Raw genomic sequence first — 23,940 nt, 5'->3', positions numbered from 1 at the left:
TTTTCTTTCCAGACACTCACAGATAGGATGTTTTCCGCTTGAAGTGGGAGAATATGTGCATTCTTTTCAATGATCACAGGACTCTAACAAAGGGGATTTTTAATCTTTTATTTTAATTTTCAAGACAGTTAAAATAATTGAAATGTTTAAGTGGATAACTATTCGTAAAATGAATGAGTGAAAACTAATATACTATGAGATGAAAAGTACTTGTCAGCCGGGCGCAGTGGCTCAAGCCTGTAATCCCAGCACTTTGGGAGGCCGAGACGGGCGGATCATGAGGTCAGGATATCGAGACCATCCAGGCTAACATGGTGAAACCCCGTCTCTACTAAAAAAATACAAAAAACTAGCCAGGCAAGGTGGCGGGCGCCTGTAGTCCCAGCTACTCGGGAGGCTGAGGCAGGAGAATGGCGTAAACCTGGGAGGCGGAGCTTGCAGTGAGCTGAGATCCGGCCACTGCACTCCGGCCTGGGCGACAGAGTGAGACTCCGTCTCAAAAAAAAAAAAAAAAAAAAAAAAAGGAAAGAAAAGTACTTGTCAGGGATTTTCAAGCTTTTGCTCAAGTAATTACTATGAAATAACAACTTCTAGAAATGAAGAACAATCTATGAAGAATAAATTACCATTGGTGTGGGAAAAAAGAGCCAAACAGAAGTAGAAGAAGGTGTAGCCGGCATACTAATGTTATCTATGGTGTATTTTTATATTTTTTATACTTGATCAGGTCTCTTATGTCCTTTTTCTGGAAAAATACTTTTAACTACAAAAGTGGTTATAAATGAAAAAGTAGCCAATAAAGTGACTACTACCCTCAGGGCTTTGAACCAGTTGGGATAATGTGGTAAGACAAAAAATTCATGGTGTAATGCTATCCCCATACCCATTATTACTGTGACTATGGCTTCACTAAGTCTTTCAGAAATAAGGAAGGCAAACCATGAAAGGAAAAGAGGAGCTATACTGCTGGCTAAATTAAGGTAGTCTGGTTTGGCTGGACTACCTTCTGGTAGAGCAAAACCCCATCTGATCCCACCCAAGAAAGATATGAAACTGGCTCCATAAGCCATCTGAGTAAAAGCTAATATGGGAATATAAGTTTTTGTCATCAGCATGACCAGTGGTGGAGCAACGAAGGGGATTAGTCCTGCCAGAGTTACATATAATGCTGGCTTTGGGCTGTCAGTTATGTAACTGATGGTGCTTGGTGACCTGGCTGGAAGTGCTTGCTTCTCCTTTTTAAAGCTGCAGGGGGATGTATGATAGCACTGTGTCTTGCTCATATACACCGGAAATGATGAGGAAAGCCAAGGCCTTGGAAATGGGGAAAAGTTCTGCTGGAGAGACATCTTGAGAGAAAGTATATCTGTTCTGCTGGCTCTTAGTCCCACTGGGAAAGAGCACTTCAGCATCTATAAAGAAAACAGAACCAAAAGACAAAATTAAAAATCTATATGTATCATCAGATTTTAGTCAATCCCAGTATGAAACAATTGGAATTGTTTGAAAGGAGCAAACAAAAAAGATCTGCTTTCCATTACCACATCAAACTATACAGAAAGGATGAACTAACTCTGAAGTGATGTTATTGCTGGTAAAAGTATTAAATGGCTATAAAATGTACAAAAGAAACCACTGAACACAAACCAGTGATATATTTCAACCTACCACTTAATCTTATTCCATAAGAAAAATATCTGAAAAAGGATCAGGTAAAGACTAGACCTTCAGAATTTGTCCTTCTAAACTGCCTCTTTTATTTATAAATAGCAAAAGAAGCAGCACTAATTACTGTGAGAATGCTGTTTTTATATGGAGAAAATAAATCTACCTTCCAACTTAGCTTTATAAACACCACATACTTTTCACAATTCCATGCCTTTGTGTAGGCTCTGCCTAGAATTCTAGCTCTTACTACTTTTCTATCTAGGAGACTTACCTCAACATTCAACATTCAAGTTAAAGCTTTCCTTTACCCTTCTACAGTCTGATTTAATGCTCCTATAGTAAGTATCCTGTGCACACTTCCATCATAATTTTTCTCACAGTGAATTAAAATTGTGTGTTTACTTGTCTTTGTCTCAGTAGACTTGAGAGCCAGGACCGTATTTTTTTCCTTGGCTTAAAATCCCCAGTGCCTTTCATTGTACACGGGCAAAGTAATAACCTTTCCTGCTGATTCTGTGTTTTAGTTACCAGACTTGAACTAAAAAGTGTTCCATTAAAGAAAAAATTGAAGTTTCTTTTTTTTTTTTTTTTTGAGACAGAGTCTCTCTGTTGCCCAGGCTGGAGTGCAGTGGCTTGATCTCAGCTCACTGCAAGCTCCGCCTCCCAGGTTCACTCCATTCTCCTGCCTCAGCCTCCCGAGTAGCTGGGATTACAGGCACCTGCCACCACGCCCGGCAGCTAATTTTTTGTATTTTTAGTAGAGACGGAGTTTCACCATGTTAGCCAGGATGGTCTTGATCTCTGACCTTGTGATCCGCCCACCTCAGCCTTCCAAAGTGCTGGGATTATAGGCGTGAGCCACCGCGCCCAGCAAAAATTGAAGTTATTGAAGAATCTCAGTGATCACTCAAACATGCTAGGAATGGTTCCATCTTGGAACCATTTCCCATTTCCATATTTACTGCTCTTCCCTCAGTTACTTATTTCTGATCCCCTGCCATTTATAAATTCAATCCTACATCTTGACACTACCTATTCCACTTCCCTGCTTTATAGTTCTCCACAGCACTTACCATTTGATGTATTAATTTTTATTTTTTTGAGACTGAGTCTTGCTCTATCACCAAGGCTGGAGTGCAGTGGTGTAATCTCTGCTCACTGTAACCTCTGCCTCCCAGGTTCAAGCCATTCTCTGCCTCAGCCTCCTGAGTAGCTGGGATTACAGGCATCCGCCACCACGCCCAGCTAATTTTTGTATTTTTAGTAGAAACAGGGTTTTACCATGTTGTCCAGGCTGGTCTCAAACTCCTGACCTCAAGTGATCCGCCCGCCTTGGCCTCCCAACGTGTTGGGATTACAGGCATGAGTGACTGTGCCTGGCCTTATTTTTTTTAATTTTTATTTTTTGAGATGAAGACTTCCTTTGTCACCCAGGCCAGAGTGCAGTGGCGTGATCTCGGCTCACTGCAACCTTGGCTTCCTGGGTTCAAGTGATTCTTACGCCTCAGCCTCCCAAGCAGCTGGGACTACAGGCGCCCACCATGCTGAGCTAATTTTTGTATTTTTCAGTAGAGACAAGGATTTTACCATGTTGGCCAGGCAGGTATTGAACTCCTGACCTCAAGTGACCCACCTGCCTCAACCTCCCAAAGTGCTGGGATTTCAGCCATGAGCCACGGCACCTGGCCAATTTTTTTTTTTTTTGCAAACATCGTCTTGCTGTGTCACCCAGGCTGGAGTGCAGTGGCATGATCTCAGCTCACTGCAGCCTCAACCTCCTGGGCTCAAGCAATCCTCCTCCCTCAGCCTCCCAGGTAGCTGGGACTATAGGCGTGTGACTCCATGCCCAACTAAATTTTTGTATAGATAGGGTTTTGCCATGTGCCCAGACTGGTCTTGAACTCCTTGAGTTCAAGTGATCCACCAACTTTGGCCTGCCAAATTGCTGGGACTACAGGCGTGAGCCACTGCACCCAGCCTGATATAATAAAGATTTTACTTATATTTTACTTAACTCTTCCCTCCATCACCTGAATACACAAAGGTAAGACTTTTTGTCTTTTTCACTGCTGCTGCCCTCGCCCAAGCAATATTTGGCAAATAGTGCTCAAATATTTGCTAAACAAACCAACCTTTGAAGATGCTTGAGAAAACTTCTGGATGAAGCGAAGCATACTGGCCCCTATTGAAAGTCTTGTTTAGGAAGATGCCAGGCAGTTCTGATTAACGAGTTGTTGCAGCTAAGTGGAGGCACTGAATCAGGGGCATTTCTGTGTATAACACAAGATGTCACTTAATTTTCTCATTTTATACATTTTAAAATAGTAGTAATTCATGAATATATCAGTTTCCTTTGAAAAGAATCATTAATGTTTTCAAACTATCGGTAACACGGAATAGATCCTTTTTTTTTTTTTTTTTTGAGACGGAGTCTCGCTCTGTCGCCTAGGCTGGAGTGCAGTGGCCGGATCTCAGCTCACTGCAAGCTCCGCCCCCCGGGTTTACGCCATTCTCCTGCCTCAGCCTCCCGAGTAGCTGGGACTACAGGCGCCCGCCACCTTGCCCGGCTAGTTTTTTGTATTTTTTAGTAGAGGCGGGGTTTCACCGTGTTAGCCAGGATGGTCTCGATCTCCTGACCTCGTGATCCGCCCGTCTCGGCCTCCCAAAGTGCTGGGATTACAGGCTTGAGCCACCGCGCCCGGCCAATAGATTCTTTTAATACCTGAACTGTTCTTCTAGCTTTGGCTGTCTGGTGTAATAGAGTAATGCACATAGAGATTTTATAGATACTTTCACCATTTCCTAGCTGTGTGACACTGGGCAAATTGCTTGAGTACCACTTTTCTCATCTTTAAAATGAAGGGTCTTCTAAATGGCATTTTTGTGAAATAAAAAAAAAACAAAACAAAACTGGAAGGTCATAGCTTCTCTGTTTCCTTTTTTTCTCCTTAGTTATTTACTTTGGGGCTTAAGAGTTCACAACTCAAAATAACAATAGTACCAAACCAATATAATTTAGGTTTTTTTGTTTGTTTTGAGACAGGGTCTTGCTGTGTCACCCAGGCTGGAGTACAGTGGCATGATCTTGGCTCACTGCATCATCCGCCTCCTGGGTTCAAGCGATTCTTGTGCCTCAGCCTCCTCAGTAGCTGGGGTTACAGGCTCCCGCCACGATACCCGGCCAATTTTTGTATTTTTAGTAGAGATGGGATTTTGCCATGTTGGCTAGGCTGGTCCTGAACTCCTGACCTCAGGTGATCCACCTGCTGAGGCCTCCCAAAGTGTTGGGATTACAGGCGTGAGCCACCGCACCTGGCTAGCATTAACTCATTTAATGCTCAAAATAACCTCATTAACTTAGTACTGAGAGAGAGAATAGCCTGTTGGAGTGCAGACTTTGGTGTCAAACTTGGTTGGAATCCTGGCTCCACTACTTATTAGCTGTGTGTCTTTGAACAAATTATTTAACCTTGTTATGGTGTAGTTCATTCACCTTTGAAATAAGGGTACTAACTAATTCATAGGGTTGATGTAACTTTTTTTTTTTTTGGGATACAGGGTCTCGCTCTGTCACACAATCTGGAGTACAGTGGTGTGATCTCCGCTTTCTGCAGCCTTGACCTCCCAGGGTCAAGGGATCTTACCACCTCAGCCCTCTAAGGAGCTGGGACTACAGGCCACACCACCACGCCCAGCTAATTTTTTTTTTTTTTTTTTTTTTTGGGACAGAGTCTTGTTCTGTCGCCCAGGGTGGAGAGCAGTGGTGCCATCTCAGCTCACTGCAAGCTTCACGGAACTCCCAGGTTCATGCCATTCTCCTGCCTCAGTCTCCTGAGGAGCTGGACTACAGGCCCCCACCACCATGCCCAGTTCATTTTTTTGTATTTTTAGTAGAGATGGAGTTTCACCGTGTTAGGATGGTCTCGATCTCCTGACCTCGTGATCCACCTGCCTCGCCCTCCCAAAGTGCTGGGATTACAGGCGTGAGGCATCGCGCCTGGCCCCAATTTTTGTATTTTTTGTATAGAAGGGGTTTTGCCATATTGCTCAGGCTGGTCTCGACCTCCTGAGCTCAAGCAATCCACCTGCCTCGGCCTCCCAAAGTGCTGGGATTACAGGTGTGTGCCACTTAGCCTGATGTAACACTTAATAAGTTACTACATGTAAATAGCTGAGAACTGTCCCTGACACAAAGCACTTTACACAGGAGGGACTGATTGAAAACTCTAATGTAAGCAGCCAGTAAAAACAGGTGAATGATAATACGGATCTAGATCTGACAACTTCATTCTTAACCAGGAGAATGGGATGTCTAAAAAAACCTACAGTTGCTGCTTAATTTAAAAAAATCGATTGGGCAGGGCGCAGTGGCTCGCTCCTGTAGGCCCAGCAGTTTGTGAGGCCGAGGCGAGTGGATCACTAGGTCAGGAGTTCGAGACCAGCCTGGCCAACACAGTGAAACACCCCCCACCACCACCACCCCGTCTCTACTAAAAATACAAAAAATTAGCTGGGCGTGGTGGCGGACGGCTGTAATCCCAGCTACTCGAGAGGCTGAGGCAGGATAATTGCTTGAACCTGGGAGGCGGAGGTTGCAGTGAGCCAAGATCGTGCCATTGCACTCCAGCCCACGCGACAGTGCGAGACTATGTCTCAAAAAAAAAAAAAAAAAAACCGATTGAACTAATTTATTGATCACAGATCTTAGGGCTGGGTCAAGAAATCCTGTATACCAGTTAATGTCTTCATGCTATACTTAAGGAAGTAGGGAGGTAAGTTATCCTGGGCCTCCGAGTAGAAGGCCCACACACCCACACCCACCCACCTGAGCCCCAGACCAAAATGTCCGCAGAGCGTACCCATCACTTTTGTGCAAAATCACTTTCTTTGTAAGGACTTTCCAGATAACTCCGTTTAAAATCTCAACCATCTTCCCCACCTTTGGACACTCCCTTTCCTCTGTGGCACGTGCTTTCCAACTAGTGGATATTAAAAAGTGATAACCTAAAGACCAGGGACGGCAGGTGATGCGGGATTAAGGACTGAGACTCAAAGCTTACTCCTCCTAATATAAATGAAAAAGCTCAATATTCCCATTGCCCTAGTGGGAAGACTGCAAACCGCAAACTTCAAACTGACCTCTGAGAAAGGAAGGCGGGGTTTAGACGCCAGTGTCTTCGGGAAACCCTGTCCGATAGTGCCCGCGTCTCCAATTTACTACCAATCCTTGGTGCCTCCCATCCCAACCTGCACCTGTGGCGACTTTGAGACTTACCAGCGTTGCCCGGAGAGGTGGAGAACAACCGCAACAATAGCCCAGGTCTACTGGAAAGGCACTTCCGGCAAGTGGATTCAGAGAGCCCCCTACTTCCTGAGGACTGAAAAAAAATGAGTCCGGGTAGGGACTTGACCTGCGCTAACTGGTTCCTATGCCCGGCTTTCTGTTTGGGGGCCATTCTTAATTTCTAGTTGAATGCAGATGTCGAACGGTCCTTGACTTTTTATTCCAGGGCTCCCAGGCAGCAGAATCTGCCCACAGAGTTCGGGAAGGTAGAGTGCAAGTACTGAAACAATCTCAGAATGATGGTGGTGAAGGAAGGTAAGAGACTTGGGATTTTAGGCCCAATGTGACCTGGAATTGCTTGCCATCTGTGGAACTTACGTTTTACTTTGTAAAACAGGGTTTATAAGACCTATGGGGACACATCTCACTCTGCATTACGGCCCTTTACTATCATTTAAAGGGGGAAAAAAGCCCAGTTCTTACATTCATTTTCTTTGCTAGGACCTAGAAACTTCATTAAGGATTAAAGAGCAAAAGAGCAGGATTTTCACTTCCATGAACGGTGTGGTGATAAGGGCCCTAGGCTTGGGGGTGGTTGGGAAAGTCAGATCATTTCTTCTGCTGCCCTCGGCTTTCTCGGCTATGTGACCTTGGGCAAGTCCCTTCTCTTATCTGGACTTATTTCACAGGAAATGGCACCAGGCAATCTTAAGTGTCCTTCCGTGTCTATGGGTAAAGCTGAAGACATGTAATAGGAGATCTCAGGGGCCCACGCCTGCCAGTCCCTCCAGTCCTCCGGATTCTAGGTATTCTAGCTTCCTGGTTGCCAGCCATTACAAGGTTTAGCTTTCCGTGCCGGATGGAACCACAGCGAAGTCCGTTAAAGCGCTTTTGGTCGAGCTAGGCCTTCAGTTTTATTGCCTCCTCTGTCATGGCAGCGCCGCCCCTTCCAGTAGCGCGATACCCAATGAGACTTCAGGTAGGAGAAACGGCACTGTCACAAGCGCAGGCTCTCGCCGGAATCCCGCCCTTCGCTGGGGCGGGGCAGTGACGCCTGCGCTCCCGGGGAACTACTACTCCCAGCGGGTAGCGCGGCCGACGCAGCCGCGCAGTCTCCGGGAGCAGGCCGTGTGGCCCGCTGGGGGCTGGAGTCTCAACGACGCGCACACGTGAAGGAGCAGAAGGTGGGAAAGGGCCGGAAAACACACGTTCCTCCGAAACCGGCTTGCAAATCCTTGTAGAGGTAGTTTCGGGACGCGCACTGGCCCAGGGGCGGGCTGTGGGAGGGTGAAGAAAAAAGGGATACACATATGCATACCCACCCACTCATTCATACGCGCCCAGGCCCTGGAAGTGGGCAGGGGAGGTTAGAAGGGGTGTACTAAACTAGGCTTGTCCCTGCCTCAGGCGGCACGAGGAAAGACAGAGGATTCAATTCTGTAGGAGGTAGAGGCGACCACGCACCGCCTCAAGCGGCGAGGAAGGGAGCCGAGGGCGGGGCAGGGCATAACCGCCGTTCTGGAGGCCGAACGTTCGCAGCGTGGGGCACTGGCGTCCGGCTGGGCCGCCGGAGCCGGTCCCGTGCGCATGCGCTTCTTCAGGTGGGCGTGTGTAAGGCGGGGTCGGACGGGGGAGCGAGGGCCGTGCTGCTCGTCGCTCCTCCTCCTCCACCCGCTCTGCCTCTCCTGGACCTTGTGGGCCGGGCAGCCATTTTGGGAAGAGCTTTGTTATGGTTGTGAACTAAACGCCTCTGCCGGGTCGACAAGCTGGGGACGCGTCCTCAGACGCCGCGTCTAGTCCCTGGCCGTAGCTCCGCCGCTGCCCGGTGAGTGGGAGTTTGGGACAACGGGGCAGTAGGAGATCTTGGAGTCGTTCCGGCGCGAGGCTCCGCCCGGTGCCTAACCAACCGGCTGTTAAAACTAGTTGAAAGAAGCTCTCACACAGGTGGTTGGGTGTAGGTCCGACCCGAGAGGGGCGAGCGGAGCCCACGGGTCAAGTGGTTCGGACGCGGCACCCCTGCCACCCCAGTGCGTGGAGCTTTGCACGCGAGCGTCGCTGGGGCTCCGCGAAAGCGCTCCTACTTTAACTTTGGTCTTCGGGTCGGAACGCTCACCTGCGGCTCTTTGGCTCCTCTCCAGGCGATGCGGCTTCGTGCTGGTTGACTTGGCTTAAGGGTTTTTTTCTTTCCTTCTTGAAATGAAAGCTAAGGGCTTTTGTTTTCCTTCAAAGGAAAACCTGAGGACGAAAAAGTATAAGTCAAATGTTGGATATCTGAGGGGAAAAAAGTTTTAACCCCCAGCTTTCCGGTTCTCTGTGGTAGCGAGGTGTTTTCGTTTAGATTGAGTCTATCCAATGTCTACCAACCTCCTTTCCTTGGAGGGGCGGGGAAAGCTGGTCGATCCTGAAATGTTTTAAGTGTTTTTTTTTCTCTTGTTTTAAATTTAGTTCTCCCCAACCCGTGAAATTCGAAAGTCTGAATCTAAAATGGCTGTAGCTTGGGGAAGTGCCCTGCCCTTCGATTACTTAAATACATTAACGTTTAAAGGTTTTAGTCGTTTCCCCTGTGGGGACATTAACTGAATCTTTTGATCTTTTAGTTTTTTGCAATTGGTGTCTCACCTTTAACTCTCCTTATGCTAGGTGAAAACAAAGGTGAGGCTCACAAAGTTGAGTACTCCGAAAGTTTACATAAGAATGGGTGTGGTGCGGTGTGGTGTGCGTGTTTAATAGTTGCTTATAGTTTTGAAATTGTGCTGTGGTGTCAATTTTATCTGCCAATTTTGTGCTCTGAAGTTGGCTTGTCATATTTGTTGAAATATTTTTAACATTGATAATTATTGCTTACCAGAAAAATACGGAGTTAATTATAGTGGTTCATGTTTTAGTTTAGTAGTAAGTCATGTTCTTGTGTAAACCTTATCCAAAAGTAAAGTGATTGGTAGTCACTCCTCAGTAGAATTATATTTGTACTTTGGTAGACTGCTGATCTTTTCTAAGGTCTTTTATATTCAATATTTGAAAGGAAATTAGGGTGCTATTAAGTTTGAGATATTTACTAGAATAGTGTTAAGACATTTTAACAAGTGAAAACATACTTTAAGTATGGAGTGCCTGATTGTCGTGCCCTTTTAAACAAGAGGCTGTCTTTTATTTCCTGTTTTTTTTTTAAAACCGATAGATCCAGAAGTTTAAAGAAAAAGTCATAGATTGGAAACAAAAACCAGTAAATTTCAGTATTTGGAAAGGTGCTGGAGCCTGTATCTATTTAAAAGATAAAAGAGTGAAATGCTACTTGTGAATGAAAACTTTGAAATTAATAGTAAAATAAACTGTCATCTTTCCCAGGGAGTCAGTTTTCAATGTACCTTTTGACGTTTCTTCAAATACAAAAGTTGATTTTTGTTAATCTCCTCTAGGATTTTTGTTGTTGTTGTTAAATTATTTTGGTGGTTTTACAGGAAAAATATTTAAAGTTTTTAATAGAAATTACAAGTTGCTTTGTGTTTTGTCACTGTTAACTACTAAACTGGAGTAAGATCTTACTCTTTTTTTTTTTAGGGTACTCAATGGTTTGTACATGTTAATATATACATTTAATTGATTCTGGTTGGTGTCTTATCAGAGCTCTTAATTTGTGATATGGGGGGAACTCTTGGGAAGCCTCTTTATTTTGAGCGAATTCAATTTACTAGATTGCTCATCAGTGGCTGTTAAGATGCTTAGCTGAGGAGGACACATTCAACCATTTAAATTTAGAATGATATGAAATCTGGTGCACATTTCTGCTTATAATTCATTTTTAATGCTGAGTTAAAGATAAGACACAATCGTGAATCATACTTCGGAAGATTGCATATCTTTATTTTATGGTTATAACTCTGATGTGCCAGGGACTGACTGCTGTTTAAAGTGCTTTATATTTGTTATTTATTTTCTTTTTTTTTTCTTTTTTTTTTTTTTTCTTTTATTTTTGAGGCGGAGTTTCACTCTTGTTGCCCTGGCTGGAGTGCAGTGGCTCGATTTCGGTTCACTGCAACCTCCGCCTCCTGGGTTCAAGCGATTCACCTGTCTCAGCCTCCCAAGTAGCTAGGATTACAGGGGCTCGCCACCACGCCCGGCTAATTTTTTGCATTTTTAGTAGAGATGGGTTTTCACCATGTTGACCAGGCTGGTCTTGAACTCCTGACCTCAGGTGATCTACCTGCCTTGGCCTCCCAAAGTGCTGGGATTACAGTCATAAGCCACTGCGCCCGGCTTGTTGTTTATTTTTTTAAGTATACTGGTTCATTTGTTTTGTTTTGTTTTTGATACGCGGTCTCACTCTGTCACCCAAATTGGAGTGCAGTGGCGCGATTTCTGCTCACCTCAGCCTCCGCCTCTCAGGCTCAAGTGATCCTCCCCCCTCAACTTCCCTAGTAACTGGGACGACAGGTGCATGCCACTGCGCCGGGCTAATTTTTTGTTTGTTTGTATTTTGTTAGGAGGGGGAGGGTTTATCATGTTGCCCAAGCTGGTCTCAAACTCAGGGGCTCAAGCAGTCTGCCCACTTTGGCCTCCCAAAGTGTTGGGATTACAGGCGTGAGCCACAGCGCCAGGTCTAAGTAGATGCTGTTTTATACCCATTTTATAGTTGAGGAAAGAAGTCCAGAGACTCATCCAGCTAGTAGGTAAAAGCCTATATTCAAATTTAGGCAATCTAAGTCGTTGTGTTTAACTTAACGGTTATGGTCACTGCCTTTAAACATGAAAGTAAGACTGTTGGTCTAAAAGATGAAAGGCACACAAAATTTTAAAGGATTCCAACTAAAAAAAACTAATGGGAAAGGCAAATTTTGGTGTATTTATGGTTGTTCAGATAGATGAGGGGAAAAATCTAGGTGGCGGAGAAATAACATACCACCTCATAATTGACTGTTGTCTGGAATTTAGTATGTGGTTGTGCTGTTAGAGACCTAATTGCCAAAGTTACTTCTAAATCAGACTCAGTGTTTCCTATTTCCCACTGAAATCTGCCTCAAACAGCTTATAATCAAACTTGAAAAATAGTTCAGTAAGAGGAACTGAACTTTTGTCCACAGGTGTAACTTAACTGAGGTAGATTTTTTTTTTTTTTTTTTTTTTTTTTTTCCCCACGAGATGGAGTCTCCCTCTGTCGCCCAGGCTGGAGTGCAGTGGCGCAATCTCGGCTCACTGCAAGCTCCGCCTCCCGGGTTCACGCCATTCTCCTGCCTCAGCCTCCCGAGTAGCTGGGACTACAGGCGCCCGCCACTGCGCCCGGCTAATTTTTTTCTATTTTTTAGTAGAGACGGGGTTTCACCATGGTCTCGATCTTCTGACCTTGTGATCCGCCCGCCTCGGCCTCCCAAAATGCTGGGATTACAGGCGTGAGCCACCGCGCCCGGCCAGATATATTTCTGATGTTATGTAAATTGAATTTTTATACGTGATTTCAAACATGCTAGGCAAACATTTAAAAGAGCCTATTGTTTTTCTTTACTAAGTCTAACAGTCTTTAATTGATCTATTAGCTGAATCATTTTTCAGCTAAAACAACTCAGTAAAAGAAACTAGGGACTGGGAATATCTAGATGACCATAAAACAAAGAACTGTATAGTTTAACAGATAATACTTAATAGTTGGAGGATAACATAAAAAGCAATTATTCTTAAAGGAGGTGATTTTAACAAACTCTTTAAGTTCATCTTCCTTTTCTAAGATAAAAACCACTTTGCCTTCAAAGCCACTTTGCCTTTTATCAACCATACATCAGGCTAGAGAATCACCAGAATGAACAAAGTTTTAGTACCCTTTTCTGAGCAGTAGGTCTATTTGTGTGGAGTAAGTTTGTTCCCCCAGAAAAATCTCATTTGGTTAAGTTTAGCTGTACTTTAAATTGAGCTTGCAGACTCTGTTTCTGCTCAAGTTTAAAAGTTGGGTATATAAAAAAGTTCTTGTCTGAATTATTGCTATCCTTAAAGTATGTAAGTATATAGAAAAGTTGGTTTTGGGGCTGTCTAGTTAATTTGAAAGAGCTTTTCCAGTTTTTGTGCTGTTTGTAAATTTTTCTGCTTTTTAATTCGTCTTACCATGTATGGCAGAAAGAGCAACAGGAACCATTTATTGTGGGCTTCATAAACTTAGATGCTGTAATGAAGTCAATTATGTAATCTTATTATTCCTTACTATTTAAATAAATACAAGAGAGTATACAGAGGTTCCAAGAAGTTAAGTAATTTGGGTAACATAGAGATGGAGATTTGGGCAGCTTTCTGTGATTCCAAAGCATAGTTTCCACCATACCTCACAGAGAAATGGCATAGTATGGTAATCAGTGGTTGGCTTTGTAGCCAGACCATTTGGGTTCGAATCTCAGCTTTGCTGCTTACGGCTTTGTGACTTTGAGTGAATTACTTAAATGAGACTCTTTGTTTCTTCATCTGTTAAGTAGGGATAACAATAGTACCTTCTCCTAGGGTTGTTGTAATAAATGATATTTGTAGAGTTCTTAAAATAATGTCTGACCGTAAGAGCTTCATGATTATTAGAGAAGTTGTCTTTAATGAACATCCTTTTACACACCAATCCAGTGAAATTCAGTGAAATCTGCACAGATGAGTTGCACATGGAGTAGTGTTTTTCTTTATTAGATACTGCTTTTCTGTTGACTTTTGTAATTTATTTGAATCAGGATCTAGGTCCCACAAACTGCAATTGACTGCCATTTTAAATGCCTTTATTTGCATATTTCTCCTCAGTTTTTTTCCTTGTATTTTGTTAAAGAAACCAGGTCATTTGTCCTGCAGTTTCCCACATTCTAGATTTTCTTGATTCCTTGTAAATTGGTAATTGGCTATAGAGGCTTAGATTGAGATTTGGTTTGGAAATAGAGAAGACTGAGAAGACTAAATTTGTTAGTGATTCTGTGTATTTGGGAATTTTTATTTTCTGGTTTGTTCAGTGATTCTCATTGTATCATTTTCTTGAAATTTCTCTGTTGGGCAACACAGGGTAACTTTATGGGTTATTTACTCTCGTTTGAGATGCTATGTAAAGTGGAGTGTTTGGTTTGCTTTGGTGCCCACTTCAGTGTTAACTTTTCCAGGTGGTTTTTTTCCTGCCTTTTTTTTTTCCCTACTTGTATATTTATTGTGTTATAAAATTGAGCCAAGTATCATGGGTTTTCAGTGTTTTTATTTCCTGGTTTTGGTTACTAATGAATAGTTGTCTCAGCATATTCAATCTGAAAATTTCTCAAAACTGAATTTTTTTCCCTATTATCTGCCCTCCAACTATTAGGCATTTTATTGTTTGCACTTATGGTATACTCACTATAGGCTAGGCACTATTCTTTTTTCTTTTTGCAGGGAACAACATCCAGGCGTTACTCTTAACACTTTATATACATTCACTGATTTAATCAACAACAATTCAAGAGTCTCCAAATTAGGTAGGTATTTGAGACACAAAGAGGTGAAATGACTTGTTCAAGGTCACACAGCTAGTGTGTGACAGAGCCATCTAGGTCCCTAATTTGCTATTCTACCTTAAAAATTAATATTTGCTTTGGAAGTGAAGCTTATCTTGAGAAGAGATTTTTAGAGATGCTTGTAAAGTGATTCTTTCTAAAAAAAAAAAAAAAAAAAAAAGTATGTCTCGGCTGGTCATGGTGGCACACACCTGTAATCTCAGCACTTTGGTAGGCCGAGGCAGGCGGATCACATGAGGCCAGGAGTTTAAGACCAGACTGGTCAACATGGCGAAACCCCGTCTCTACTAAAAATACAAAAATTAGCTGGGCATGGTGGTGAATGTCCGTAATCCCAGCTACTCTGGAGGCTGAGGCACTAGAATCACTTGAACCCAGGAGGTGGTGGTTGTAGTGAGCCAAGATTGTGCCATTGAACTCCAGCCTAGGTGACAGAGCAAGAGACTTTCTCCCAAGAAAAAAAAGGCGTGTCTCAATCTGTTAGTCACTACTATTAAATCACTCAATTATTTAAAAAAATACATAGTTTTGAAAATGTTACAAATAGCCTGTTGTAATCATAGGGAATTAGAGCCTTTTGGTGCTGCTGAAACTGATAAAAGTTTATTTATTTTGCAGAGACGGTCTTGTTCTGTTGCTCAGATTGGAGTGCAGTAGCATGATCATAGCTCACTGCAGCTTTGACCTCCTAGGCTCAAGTGATCCTCCCACCTCAGCTCCATCCTGGGCCCCCACTCCCAGCCCTGCTGGGAAATAGAAGTGTGTGCCATCATGCCTGGCTAATTTTTTTTTTTTTTTTTCCCGTATAGATAGAGTCTCACTATGTTGTCCAGGCTGGTGGTGAACTCCTGGACTCAAGCAATTCCTCCCATCTTTGCCTCCCCACATGATGAGATTACAGGCATGAGCCACTGTGCCTGGTCTGAAATTACTTTTTAGGAAATGTTTTTGGAACAATGAAGCAGAAGAAGGCACAGTAATTCAAGTTGATTCCTAATGGCAAGGCTGGCAGGATTCTTGTGTTGGATATTCTACTAATTGGGCTTTAAAATGATCCTTTGTTGTTTCTTTTGTCTGTTTACCATTTTAACCCCTTTCCAGTATTGCTTTTTTGTGAATCTTAGTGGGAGAGGATGCTGGAAAGGTTGGGTGCACACACACACACACCATATAGATAAACTTTCTGTGCTGGACCCCTGGCAGCTAGAGCTGGGTCATGTTACCCAAACTGTGCCAGTCAGATACCCTTCACTTTGGGGACTTGCACCAGAGTGAGAGATGATGCAAAGATGCAAGGAGGGTTTGGAATTCATTCCAGTGGCTGTTGGTGGTGGCATTGCTAGCTGGAGCAGTTTCCTCAGCAGGCTCTTCCTGTGGCATGACCTTGGCAGGGGGTTTTGACTGCTTAGCTTCCTTTGGTTTTTGGTGTTTGCCAAGTCAAGAGAGCCTTTCCTTCGTTCTCTGAATTCCCAGGGTTCTTCTGATAAATTTCTTTTTAAGCCTTGTCAGACAATTTTCCCTTTTATCTGCCCCAATTCTCAAAAGTGATAGTTCTCAACCTTTTAAAATTTATCTGGAGTAAGGCCTGGACATCAGTGATTTATTAAAGCTCTCCGTGTGATTCTTTCTTTTAGTAATCTTTTTATTACAGAAGCAGTGTAAGGATAATGTAGAATATTAGACTATATAGGTATGCAAAAATAAAGCCTTGGCATTCCTATCACACAGGAGTTACTACTGTTAAGAACTCGGTGCATTTTTTACCAGATCGTCGTCTAAGCGCGTATATTTAGGTTTCTATTTTTATTTTACTAAATGAGATCAACTTCCTATTTTTAGTGGGTGATACCCACTTTCCATGTGAGTAAATGTTCATTTCTTCTAATACCCAGGTGCTATTCAAATTTCTCCAGCTGATCCAAAAAAAAAAAAGTTTATTACAGCTAGCTGTCCAAGCTATTATCTGATTTAGTCTTTATTTTTCAGTGACACTGATTTTGAGACAGTGTCACTTACCCTAGAATGGTTTGGTATGATCACATACTTATGTTATTATTTAGCTTGTTCTTTTTTTAATTCCTATGTTTTTCTCTAAAGTTTATAGCTGACAGATTGATGGATTCACCTTTAAACATTGTTGACTAAAATGCAGCATAGCAATTCCTCATTTTGCATTGTATCACAAAAGACATTGTAATGCTAAGATAGGTTCTTTATTAAGGTAGTCCTATCTATATATTAAACAATCTTTCGGCTTAGAACAAGAAACTAATTTGCATGGTGTTACGTTGGTGACGAAGGATTTCCCAGTCCCTTATCAATCGTTGGTCTTAATTTTTTTTGGAAACAGCTTCATTGAGCTCTAATTTATATAACAAAATACACTTATTTAAAGTGTACAATTTAGTGGTTTTTAGTATATTCAGAGTTGTACAACCATTGTAGAACCATTGTAGAACTACGTGATCTTTTGTGTCTGGCTTCTTTCATGTAGCATAATGGATGAAGGTTCATCCATGTTATAGGATATTATCAGTATTTCTTGTGGTTATGCGTGATTAGGATTAATGGATCATAGAGGTTTTACAACTTGTTGTTTGCCAGTTTCCAAAGTGGTTGTGGGCCAGTTTACACTCTAATCAGCAGTGTATGAGAATTCTTTGTTTGTGCCTCATCTTCATTAACACTTTATAGTGTCAGAATTTTTTTTTTGCCAGTTTGATAGGTGTAAAATAGTCTCATGATTTGATTCAGGTTTTAAGAGTATGAATTAGTGAATAATTCAAGATAATGTTCTATATTGTGCTTTATATTATGTCATAGCACTTCACATAATTTCTCTCATGCACCTCTTATGGGTACAGAAATCCCATTGTTGTCGTTGAATTTGTGATAGAAATACAATTTTGTTCATTTATATTTTTTTCTTTTCCTAGCCGCTACAGGGATTTTGTTTATTAGACTCCATAATAGACTTTACATATCCATGTTAATCACCATAGTATTAGGTACTTTCTCTTTGTTTTTACTTTTGTGAAACAGGGTCTCACACTGTAGCACAGGCTGGAGTGTAGTGGCATGATCATCACGGCTCACTGTAGCCTTGACTTCCCAGGCTCAAGCAATCTTCCCAGCCTTCCAAGTAGTTGGGACTACAACACCACTATTTCTGGCTAAAATTTTTTTTTTTTTCCCTCAGAGGAGTTTTCCTCTGTCACCCAGACTGGAGTGCAGTGGCGCAATCTCAGCTCACTCACTGCAACTTCCACCTCCTAGGTTCAAGCAATTCTCCTACCTCAGCCTCCCGAGTAGCTGGGACTAAAGGCATGCGCCACCATTCCTGGCTAATTTTAGTATTTTTAGTAGAGATGGGGTTTCACCACATTGACCAAGCTGATCTCGAACTCCTGACCTCAAGTGATCCTCCTGCCACAGCCTCCCAAAGTGCCTCCCTCCCAAAGGGATTACAGGCGTGAGCCACCACACCTGGCCCTTTTTTTTTTTTTTTTTTGGTAGAGATCTTGCCATGTGGCCCAGGTTGATGGCAAACTCCTGGAGGCAAGTGATTTTCCCCCTTTGACCTCCCAAAGTATTGGGATTACAGGCATGAGCCACCATTCCTGGCCAAGTACTTTGTTGTTGTTGCTGCTGCTGTTTTGAGACAGGGTCTTGCTCTGTCACCCAGGCTGGAGTGCAGTGGCACAATCATGGCTCACTGCAGCTTAGACCTCCCAGATTCAAGTGATCCTCCCACTTCAGCCTTCCAAGTAGCTGGGAGTACAGGCATGTGCCACCATGCCTGACTCTTTTTTTTTTTTTTTTTGAGTCAGAGTTTCTCTCTTGTCACCCAGGCTGGAGTGCAGTGGTGCATTCTCGGCTCACTGCAGCCTCCGCCACCCAGATTCAAGTGATTCTCCTGCCTCAGCCTCCCGAGTAGCTGGGATTACAGGCGCCTGCTGCCATGCCTGGCTAATTTTTTGTATTTTTAGTAGAGGCGGGGTTTCGCCCTATTGGGCAGGCTGGTCTCGAACTCCGGACCTCAGGTGATCCTTCCACCTCGGCCTCCCAAAGCTGGCTAATTTTTTTGTGGTTTTTTTTTTTTTGTAGAGATGGGATTTTGCCTTGTTTCCCAAGTTTGTCTTAAACTCCTAAGCTCAAGCAGTCTGCTCACCCTGGCCTTCCAAAGTGCTGGAATTACAGGCATGAGCCACTGCGCTCGGCCCCAAGTCTTTTCTTAATAGACAGAAATGCTGTACGGGAAAAAAATCTTAATGTATCTTATGTCCCCTTTTGGTTCATTGAAAGACTTGCTCAAATTTCATATTCTTCAGAAAATCTTAAATAGGAATTTCTCTCTTCTGGAGTTAAAATAAGCAGTGCTAAAGTAGAAAATGGCTTTAGGCTCTTTTCTGTTGAGAATTAGAAATAAAAGAAGCAAGGCAGTAATAACCCTTGAGTTCTGCTTATTGAGGAATTGGGAGGGAAACTATGTACAGATAGAAAATGAGTATATAGACTGCTGTAAGGTTATACAGTCCTTTGAAGGAAGTCCTTTAAACCTGTGTGGTTTTCAAATCATGAGATTTTGAAAAGAAATATTAGGGTTAGTGAATATTAAAGATAAACATACCATAGTCTTAGGATCTGCAGTTTAAGGAATAAGGAATGCTCAAGGAGAGCTCTTAAGAACAGTAAGAAGTCTGGGTACAGTGGCTCATGCCTGTAATCCTAGCACTTTGGAAGGCCGAGGCTGGTGGATTGCTTGATTTCAGGAACTTGATACCAGCCTGGGCAACATGGCCAAGACCCTGTCTCTACAAAAAATACAAAATTTAGCCGGGTGTGGTGATAGGTGCCTGTTGTCCCTGCTGCTTGGGAAGCTGAGCTGGGAAGATCGCTCAAGCCTGGGAGGTCAGCTGTAATGAGCTGTGATCGTGCCACTGCACTCCAGCCTAGGCAACAGAGTGAGACCCTGTCTCAAAAAAGAACAGTTAAGATGAAGGGGATACTAATTGATAGAACTGTCAACACCTTTAAAAAATTACCATTTATTGGGCACCCACTAAATAGACCCTGTCTATAAAAAGATAGAGATAATCACCTTTGCTATTAATCCCTACCAAGTGTGTCCCATTTGTTTTTTGTTTTTTGTTTTTTGGTTTTTTTTTGAGACAGAGTCTTGCTCTGTTGCCCAGGCTGGAGTGCAGTGGCGTAGTCTCAGCTCACTGCAAGCTCTGCGTCCAGGTTCACGCCATTCTCCTACCTCAGCCTCCCGAGTAGCTGGGACTACAGGTGCCCACTCCCACGCCCGGCTAATTTTTTTGTATTTTTAGTAGAGACGGCGTTTCACCGTGTTAGCCAGGTTGGTCTTCATCTCTTGACCTTGTGATACGCCCACCTCGGTCTCCCAAAGTGATGAAGCAAGAATTTAAGTCACTCACTTGGAGACCTGAAGTCTTGAAAATTGATGAGATAATGAAGAGCACAAAAAAACAATAAAAGGACTACATGGAAGCATTTAAAGAACCATTGCATTGACAAGAGAAAGGAAGAGTCCGAAAAAAGTACAGATGCTCCTTGACTTGCGTTTGGATAAACCCATTGTAATTTGAAAATAACATTAAGTTGAAAATGTACTTAATATGCCTAACCTACCAAGCATCATAACTTAGCCTAGCCTACCTTATGCATTTTCAGAACACTTACATGAGCTTGCTGTTGGGCAAAATCATCTGGCAACACATACCCTGTACAGTATCAGTTGTTTACTTTTGTCTGACCCTTGTGACTGACTGGGAGCTATGGCTTGCTGACACTGCCCAGCATCACACGAAAGTATTGTACTGCATATTGCTAGCCTGGGCAAAGATCACGATTCAAAGTATGGTTTCTGTTGAGTTTCTTTCTCACCTCACACCATTGTAAAGTTGAACAATCTTAAATTGAACTATCGTAAGTTAGGGACCATCTGTAATCACAGGGTAGGGAGAAGATCAGCATATATTAATGTAGTGGTTGTCACTCAGTGCTGCTCTCTGACAAAGACTTCAGCCCTTTGTGAATATTATCAATGTAAGATTGTTAACTTTTTTTAAGGTGAGTTGTTCCTTTTTCCAAGATTTGTCTTTTGTGACATACTGACTTTAATGAAATTGTGATATTAAAATTTTTAATCTTCTACTTATCCAAATAAAATGGGCAATCCTGTGTCAGTCCTTAAAACATCTTTTGAATTTTTTTAGCTTGATGTAATCCGGGTTTGAGAACTGCTGGTCTAATGATGTGATGTCATGGAAATCAGGGGATTTAAGATGGGTTTTGCTAAAGAACATGTAAACAGTGTAAGCCATTGAAGTTGGTGATTCACGAGTCATTGATTTTTTGTTTTTTTGACAATTTCGCTCCGTCACGCAGGCTGTAGTGCAGTGGCACAATCTCAGCTCACTGCAACGTCCCCGTCCCATGTTGAAGAGATTCTCGTGATTTTGCTTCTCAAGTAGCTGGGATGACAAGCTTGGGCCACCATGCCCAGCTTTCATTGACTTTTGAGAGTATATTGATTAGGGTTCTTTGTAGTAGAAAACAATTTTTTTTTTTTTTTTTTTTTTTTTTTGGGAGACAGAGTCTTGCTCTGTTGCCCGGGCTGGTTCTTTGCTCACTGCAACCACCATCTCCCGGATTCAAGCAATTCTCCTGCCTCAACCTCCCGAGTAGCTGGGATTACAGGCATGTGCCACTACACCCGGCTAATTTTTTTGTATTTTTAGTAGAGATGGGGTTTCACCATATTGGGCAGGCTGGTCTTGAACTCCTGACCTTGTGATCCACCCACCTCGGCCTCCCAAAGTGCTGGGATTACAGGCGTGAGCCATGGTGCCCAGCCGAAAACAAATATTTAAAAGCATGGTTGTGTCTCTTTCAACCACAGTCAGCTTCATGGGTGACAAGCAAAGTAAGCAAGAACTGGGATCTTAACTTAGATTGGCGTTTGGGGAATTGGGTATGGGTCAGTGAGAAGAGAAAGAGAATTCAGGGGGTCAAAGTCATGGTAGCTTACAGGTATGGGCTCTTGCTCTGCTGGGAAGCTCTACTGTATCTCCGTAGTTCATTCTTCAGTTTCACGCTTTAATTGTTCTCACACCCCTCAACTCCTCTGCACTTACCCATACTTTTAGCTGAAGGTCTTGCTTTCTACTTAGTTGAGAAGATAGAAGCAATCAGGATAGACCTTCCAAACTCTCATTGCATTAGTACCCACGCGTTCTGCTTTCCCACCTGTTCCTGTAAGTGAAGTATTCATGAGCTTGTTGAAGGCCAGTCTTTACTGGTACATCACATCTCACCCCTCTGAATTGCTGAAGGATATTTCAGCAGTTTTCTGTATCAGCTGCATGAAGTTTTCTTTCTCTGCTGGGTTATTCCTATCAGTGCAGTAAAAAACTTCTTTTGACCACACCATCCCCTTCTAGCCTACATGCTCCTTTTCTCTGTTCTGCAGCAACACTTCTCAAAAGAGTTGTCTACACTTTTAGTTTCCAATTCCTTCCCTCTCGAACTCACTGGAATCAGGTTTTCACCACCTCCCTTGTCCAACATTGTCACTGACACTTCCAAGTGAATCCAGTGGTGAGTTATCAGCTTTTTATCCTATTTAATAACATTTGAAAATGGTCACTCTACCTTCTTGAAACATGTTTCTGCTTAGCTTCTGGGTCCCCACACTTTGATGGTTTTTTTCCTCAGTCCTCTCAATCTTTAAAGTTATATATCAAGGTTCCATCTCTTTTTACATTCGCTTTGTTGATGATCTCATCTAGGTCTATGGTTTTAAATGAAATTTGTCTACAGTCTGTATTTGTCATGAACTGCAGACTGTTATCCAGCTATCTACTTAACATCTCCACCTTGATGTCTGATGGGCACCTAAAAGTTAACGTGTATAAAAAGAGTTTTTCTATCTCTCATTATTTGTGGAATCTATAGACAAATTATTAGAATTAATGAGAGTTTAGCAAGGTTGCTGGATATAATTTATGCCAGCAGTAAACAGCCATTTAAAGGAAATAATGCAATAGCATCAAAAATACATTTATAAGGTATCTAAGAATAAATTTTTTTTTTTTTTTTTTGAGACATTCTCGCACTGTCGCCTGGGCTGGAGTGCTGTGGCACAATGTCGACTCACTGCAACCTCCACCTCCCGGGTTCAAGCGATTCTCCTGCCTCAGCCTCCTGAGTAGTTGGGACTACAAGTGCCTGCCACCATGCCCACCTAATTTTTTGTATTTTTAGTAGAGACAGGGTTCATAGTGTTGGCCAGGCTGGTCTCGAACTCCTGGCCTCGTGATTTGCCTGCCTTGGCCTCCCAGGCAGGAGCCACCACGCCTGGCCTGAAGAAATCTTTTTAAAAAGATATACAGCATCTTTATGGAAAAAAAGTTTAGAACTTTACTTGATGATGTTAAAGAAGACTTAAATAAGAAATTGACCATGCTCATGATTTGGAAGATTTATTATGAAGATGTCAGTTCTCCCATTTTAATCTAGATTTATTGCTATTCCAAGCACTGTCATAACAAGATTTTCCCCCTTAAATTTGACATAGTTGTTTTTAAAATTATTTATTTATTTATTTATTCATTTATTGTTAGAGACAGAATTGCTCTGTCACCCAGGCCTGGAGTGCAGTGACACCATCTCTGCTCAGTGCGGCCTCAGCTTCCCAGGTTCAAGCAATCCTCCCACCTCAACCTCCTGAGTAGTTGGGACTATAGGTGTGAGCCACCACACACAGCTGATTTTTGTATTTTCTTTGTTGTGGAGATGGGGTTTCACCATGATGCTGAGGTTGATTTTGAACTCCTGAGCTCAAGCGATTCTCCCACCTCAGCCTCCCAAAGTGCTGGAATTGCAGGCATGTACCACCGTTCCTGGCCTGTTTTAAAATTAATATTAAAGAGCCAGAGAGGCTGGGCATGGTGGCTCACACCTGTAATCCCAGCATTTTGGGAGGCCCAGGCAGGTGGATCAGTTGAGGCCAGGAGTTCAAGACCAGCCTGGCCAACATGGTGTAACCCCGTGTCTACTAAAAAAAATGGGCATGGTGGCACACGCCTGTAATCCCAGCTACTTGAGAAGTTGAGGCACGAGAATCACTTGAACCTGGGAGGCAGAGGTTGCAGTGAGCTGAGATCATACATACCACTGTACTCCAGCCTAGGTGATGGAGTGAGACTCTGTGTCTCCAAAAAAAAAAAAAAAGCCAGAGAGTTAAGACTAGCCAAGGCATTCTTTCGGTATATTATGAGGGGAGATGGCCTTGCTCTAATACATATCAGAATATTATTGTAAAGGTATAATAGTTAAGACATATGGTGGTAGTGTCAAAATATGTAAATAAGCCAGTGGAACAGAAATTTGGAAGCAGATCCATACATATATAGAAACAATTTATGATAGAGCTGGCTGTATAAATCAGTGAAAAAAGAATACTTCTGGAAC

At 42.7% G+C, this 23,940-nt stretch overlaps 2 protein-coding genes across 4 annotated transcripts in view; one reads left to right on the top strand and one right to left on the bottom strand.

Moving 5' to 3' along the window:
- Positions 1 to 76: 76 nt before the first annotated feature.
- TMEM69 (transmembrane protein 69) lies at positions 77 to 7,040 on the bottom strand. The gene is made up of 3 exons (XM_050800442.1): positions 6,944 to 7,040; positions 3,801 to 3,938; positions 77 to 1,412 (listed from the first exon to the last, which is right to left on the bottom strand). The coding sequence occupies exons 2-3, from the start codon at positions 3,840 to 3,842 to the stop codon at positions 714 to 716; spliced, it is 741 nt and encodes a 246-aa protein (XP_050656399.1). The 5' UTR covers positions 3,843 to 3,938; positions 6,944 to 7,040; the 3' UTR covers positions 77 to 713.
- A 183-nt stretch (positions 7,041 to 7,223) lies between these two features.
- GPBP1L1 (GC-rich promoter binding protein 1 like 1) overlaps positions 7,224 to 23,940 on the top strand; it is a 59,034-nt gene continuing 42,317 nt past the window's right edge. Inside the window, exon 1 of one of the 3 annotated variants that reach the window (XM_050799288.1) lies at positions 7,224 to 7,267. The gene's annotated coding sequence lies outside the window, so the exon portion shown is untranslated. Of the gene's footprint in view, positions 7,268 to 8,041; positions 8,196 to 8,570; positions 8,778 to 23,940 lie in introns of those variants that run through there. The other 2 variants (XM_050799281.1, XM_050799271.1) reach the window with 2 other exon arrangements.

Source organism: Macaca thibetana, chromosome 1 (assembly GCF_024542745.1).
Source record: "Macaca thibetana thibetana isolate TM-01 chromosome 1, ASM2454274v1, whole genome shotgun sequence".
Taxonomy (NCBI): Eukaryota; Metazoa; Chordata; class Mammalia; order Primates; family Cercopithecidae; genus Macaca; species Macaca thibetana.
Note: the sequence above shows the minus strand (reverse complement) of the source record. Positions and strands in the feature narration are given on the sequence as shown.

Coding starts and splice junctions, on each gene's coding strand:
- TMEM69 (XM_050800442.1), bottom strand. CDS start 3,842: ATGCTTCGCTTCATCCAGAAGTTTTCTCAAGCATCTTCAAAG. Junction 1,413..3,800: donor TTTCTCAAGCATCTTCAAAG/GTTGGTTTGTTT, acceptor TTTTCTTTATAG/ATGCTGAAGTGCTCTTTCCC.